Raw genomic sequence first — 5,280 nt, 5'->3', positions numbered from 1 at the left:
TAAACTTTTTTGAATCAAAGCGAATGAAATATTCATTCAGTTCACATATATATATATGTATGTATGTATGTATATACACACACATATTGATTTAGTATCAATTAAGTAAAATTATTAACCTTAATAATCACAAGTTGCAATACAGTATGTGATATGTAGGAGTGCTCATGGTTTAGATAAAAATCGATGCAAATCGAAATAGCGAACCAACAAATAAAATAAAACCGATTTTATTTGGGTTTGATTTTAGATATTTGAAAATCAATAGTATTTGTTTTGGTTATGATTTTATTCGATAAAATCAAAGAAATAATCGAACCAAATCGATTGAGTATATACATATATTTTATTAATATACATACTTAATATATTATTTTTATAAACAATTTTAAAGATATTATATATGTTTTCATTATAATTTACTTATTGAAAGCAAAAATGTGCAAGGTGAAAATATTTATTCTATTGATTTCATATATAAGAATGTCTATGACAATTTTTTGTGGGACTGAAAATGTTAATCTCTCTTCCTTCTAAGTTAATATAGTGAATTTTAAAGCTTTAATCATAATAAATTCAGTGATAAAAATTCAATAATTTCAATCATTCTAACTTTTTTGTTTGTTTTGAATGGGTTGTTCACTTTTTTCACATTTAGAATGAAAATTTTCTTTATCAAATCAAATCGAAATTGATAACCGCTAAATCGATAAATATATATTATCTTTGGTTTGATTTGATAATTTTAAAGTCGATTAAGTTGGTTTGTAAACCCCTTTAATAATATATATTTAGTATTAATTAAGCGAAATTAATTACATAATATATTTATATAATTATTTAATGAGATATGAATATAAATAAATATATGATTGTAATTATTTCCTTTTTTTTTTGGATATTTACTTTTAATTTCCCTTAAATTTATTCCTCCATATCCAAAGGGTGGAGCCCATCCCATCCCAGGCCCCAAAAAGTAGCGAGATCCTAACCTATTCATAGTGAGTTGGGAACCAAAATAAGCCACAAAAATATAAAAGTAACCAAAATAAGCCACTATTTTAGTAAGTAACTAAAATAAGCTTAGTGGAAGAAAAAGTTCCACTATATCCAATAGTTTAAACGTTTTCCATTAGTTTCATAACGTTTATTTTTAATATATAACGGAACTTTTTCTTACACTTTATAAAGTGGAGTTTTTTCTTCCACTTTATAAAGTGGAACTTTTTATTACACTTTATAAGAAGAATATTTTTCACGTCTTGAAGAAGCTTTTACAGTGTTGTCATACAAATTATATTGATTAGATATGTCATTAAAACAGAAAAAAATATTTCATTATGTATTTTTATTATTTTATTCTGAAAAATCTATTTAAAGACATTTATGCATAGTTGATAGCACCTACAACATAAAGTCTTCTATATTTGTTCATTTCAATCTAAAAAAAATATCTTCTACACCTAAAGTTAAAGTTTCAATTTATTGGGATGACGAAATTATACATGACGGAAATACCATTTATATAATTGTCCTCCCAAACACAATGCTAAATATCCAATAAAATGTCCGATATCATAAATTTATTTCATCAATTTATAAAAGAATGGGTATAAACAGTACGATTATAATTTGATTATAGCCGGAAAATACCCTACTTCATTTTTATCACAAGGACAAGTAAATTTTAGATAGTGAATTATATATAATGACGAATCGTTGACTGACTTTTTAAGGGTTCCAAATGACTATATAGATCAAATCAAGTCAACAATACTTGGAATCTATGTTAGGAAGGAGCCTAAGATTAGTCAACAACGTTCTCCTTTATCGGTCGATGTTCATCCCTAATTAGAAAATCATAATAGCATTGATGGATTTCCGACAACTCAATCTACTGATTTTTCTAAAATGACTCATTATCAAAATACTCTTACCGGCCGATATGATTTTGATTTAAACAAAACTATCAATGATAGTGATCGGTAATGCTCAATTATTATATTTCAATTATTGTTTGTTGATTTTGTCAATTATTTATTAATTTATATTATTTATTATTCTTACTATTATATATTTTATAGCGATTTACCTCAGCAAGATAGGATTATTGCTCCAAGTTATGGACTAAATAATTATTTTGGTCAGTCCTCACACTTTGAAATGACGGAAAATGTTGAGACATCCTCAAATTTTCATGTCTCGCCTACTTTTGATGCAGATGATTATCGCTATGTCTAACACTTATTTTTTAACGTGAATTTTTGATGCAGATGACCATCTTCAAAGTGATTTTTTTTTTGGAAGCCATGAAAAGAAAAAGGAGAGAAGGTGAAGTTGAAGATGAAAAGGTAACTTTTTATAAAGTGGAAGAAAATCTTCCATTTTATAAAGTGGAATAAAAAGTTCCACTTCATAAAGTGGAAGAAAAAGTTTCGTTATATATTAAAAATAAACGTTATGACAGTAACGAAAAACGTTTAGAAAATTGGATATAGTGGAACTTTTTCTTCCACTAAGCTTATTTTAGTTACTTACTAAAATAGTGACTTATTTTAGTTACTTTTATATTTTTGTGGCTTATTTTGGTTTCCAAACTCATTCATAGTCCGCCGACGCAAACACATTGCATGTCAGCATTTCGCTAAACAAACGCCAAATTTTATTCCTCCATACCCAAAAAGAAACATTTTCCAATATTGTATGACCCAAATATTATTTTTCCCTTATTATTATAATTACTTTCAAATTGGGTTTAGGAAAAGAATAAAGAATCTAACTCCACCAAATAAAATAAAATAAAACTTAAAATGACCAATTAATTTAATTACTAAATTATTATTACATTCATTCTCTTTAACTTTTTGGTTTGGTGTCAGCCTGTCAGCATTCGTCTATCCTCTTCTTTTTTTTAAGAATTGACAGATAACTAACAGTGGTACTTTACTATTAACAAAGCCTCTAGTACACCATATTACAATGAAAATTTTTATACAAATCACAAAATCTTTTAATACCGATTACTAATTTAAAAGAAGAAAAAGAAATACTTTTATTCTTGTGGTAACAAGTTAACATTTTAACACCAAGCAGAAGCAACGGTGAGGGTTTTTCCCATCCATCCAAACCTAATACCCCCACTTTGTTCATTCACATTGAATCCTGGATTGCCACGTGGGCCCGAATTAAGCCTCTTAAGCAGTGAATCAGCAATTTGTTGACTCATGGGCCTCGGCCCGAACCCAGCCATACTCATTCGGGCCCTCCATTTACCAAACACCTCGCATCTCTCTAAACGATCCCTACCTTCACACGCTACCGAGTTTGTTAATTTACGACTCAGCCCTTCTTCGATCTTGACCCGACCCGTTTCCTCTCTTGATACAGTTGCATCCAGTGAATCCAACAATGCTCCGTAATATCCACACGCCTCGTTTACACGCGCCACAAACGCCGCCGTGTTCCCGTTCAACTCTTGCTCTACCAATGTCACCACCTTTGGTGATAACCCCTTCACTCGCCGGAGAAGCTCGTCTCTTAGATTCTCTGTTGTTACGCTCTCGTCGGGTAATCTATATAATCTGTATGCGAAATTCACTGCTAAAGCTTCGTCGTGTTCAATCCCTAATTTTTCCCTACTCAAATCGGTGATTGTACATGAAATTACTTTGAAAATCAAGGAAATACCGATTTTGTTTGCTAGACTTCTCAGATCATCTTCAATGGATTTTAAACTGTTATCAGCTCTGACCGTGAACTCTGTTGTGATCGCCGTGATTCTTAAGCTGATGGGATAATCTGTTTTCTTGGAAGCTAGCGCGTGTAGTAAATGCAAGTATTGTCCACCTTGTCCTATGTCGAAATCAATGACGTGAATTTTGTTTGAAGGATGATCAGCTACAGCTTCAACAATGGCGAAATTAGCTGCCATAAATCCTAGTTTGAAACACGGGGATATCTCGTAGAGATTTTGAGCTGAAACTGCGTGCTCTTTGCTATGCAGCTCCATCACCGGCGGTGGGTACTCCGTGGAGTTCACGCGCGATCGGAGTGCTGAAACCATGTACGCCATCAGCCGCTGTTCGGAAGAACCTCTAACATCAGCGACCTGTGCGAGGCGCGTGAGGATCTGTACTGCAACATTGGTTTTTCCGTCGATTATTGCGGTAGCAGCTTCGACAATAGACTGCTTGGGAGAAGATACTGGCGGAGATTCCATAGAAGAAGAACATGAAGACGTAGATGATGCCGGAGATAAGTGGTTACTAGTCGGAGTAATCAGATTCTTTATTGTTTCCGACCACTCGTCGTTGTTAGTCACAACAGAGACTGTATCTTCTTCCTCCTCATTGTTGTCTTCTAGGAGCTGTTTCTCTAACTCATGCAGTCGATTCATCATTTTTTCCTCTGATTCCTGGTATAAACTGTTCTGTACCTGATTTAGGTAAGAAGCAACTGCTGAACAATTCGGGTTACCAGAAGATAAAACCCCGTTCGTGTTCGCCGTGGAAATCGGGAGAGGATGGCGTGGAGTCATCGGAGAAAATTCAGATGAAATCAACGAGGAAGAAACAGAGTAATCTAGAGGAGAAATTGGAGATGCCTGCTGGTAATTTCTAGGCTTTACGTTACGTAGATAAAATCCCAAACCTTGTTGCTGCTGTTGTTGTTGTAGAAACTGAAACTGTTGCTGCTGTTGAAAGGCTGCGAGTGACCGTTTCCCGATGAACGTAGGTCTCCGGCGGAGATTCTGAGAAGCTCCGTCTAATTGAATTTGTGGCTGGGAGTTGTTCATCGGAATCAAGTTGGATCTACCGGCGCCGCCGTGAAAGTCTGGAAATCCGCCGGAGAAATCCGAGGACATATTTTTGCTTTTTAAGGAAAAAGATGCTTTCAATTTGCAACTGATACCTCAACTACTGCAAAAAGTTTGGATTTTTATAAAAAAAACAATTAGGCATTAATAAAATGATTCAGTAGTTTAGAGGTAAGGGTATTTAATCTAAACAGATTTAATTTAGAGCCGTTGGATTTTGATATATTTAAATAATATTTAAAGAGAATGGAGGGTTGGATATTGAGGATGAGGAACTTGTTTCTAAGACACAGCAAACACGCGCCTTAATCACGCGTATTTTCACTTAAAAGATTAATTGGAATGATGGAAAGGTGTCAGTATAACAGACAAAGTTGTTAACTTCGTCGTCATGTATAAGGTTCCAACAAAATTTACCAAACCTCTATAAATTCGATAAAATAAAAACTTCTCCTTTGACTTCA

The 5,280-nt window shown here is 33.2% G+C and overlaps 1 protein-coding gene across 1 annotated transcript; it reads right to left on the bottom strand.

Moving 5' to 3' along the window:
* Positions 1-2,818: 2,818 nt before the first annotated feature.
* LOC107021172 (scarecrow-like protein 8) lies at positions 2,819-4,999 on the bottom strand. Its single transcript, XM_015221780.2, has one exon. It carries the CDS (start codon positions 4,862-4,864, stop codon positions 3,080-3,082), a length of 1,785 nt encoding a protein of 594 aa, XP_015077266.1. The 5' UTR covers positions 4,865-4,999; the 3' UTR covers positions 2,819-3,079.
* Positions 5,000-5,280: the final 281 nt, after the last annotated feature.

The sequence above is a fragment of the Solanum pennellii genome, chromosome 6 (genome assembly GCF_001406875.1).
Source record: "Solanum pennellii chromosome 6, SPENNV200".
Lineage (NCBI taxonomy): Eukaryota > Viridiplantae > Streptophyta > Magnoliopsida > Solanales > Solanaceae > Solanum > Solanum pennellii.
Note: the sequence above shows the minus strand (reverse complement) of the source record. Positions and strands in the feature narration are given on the sequence as shown.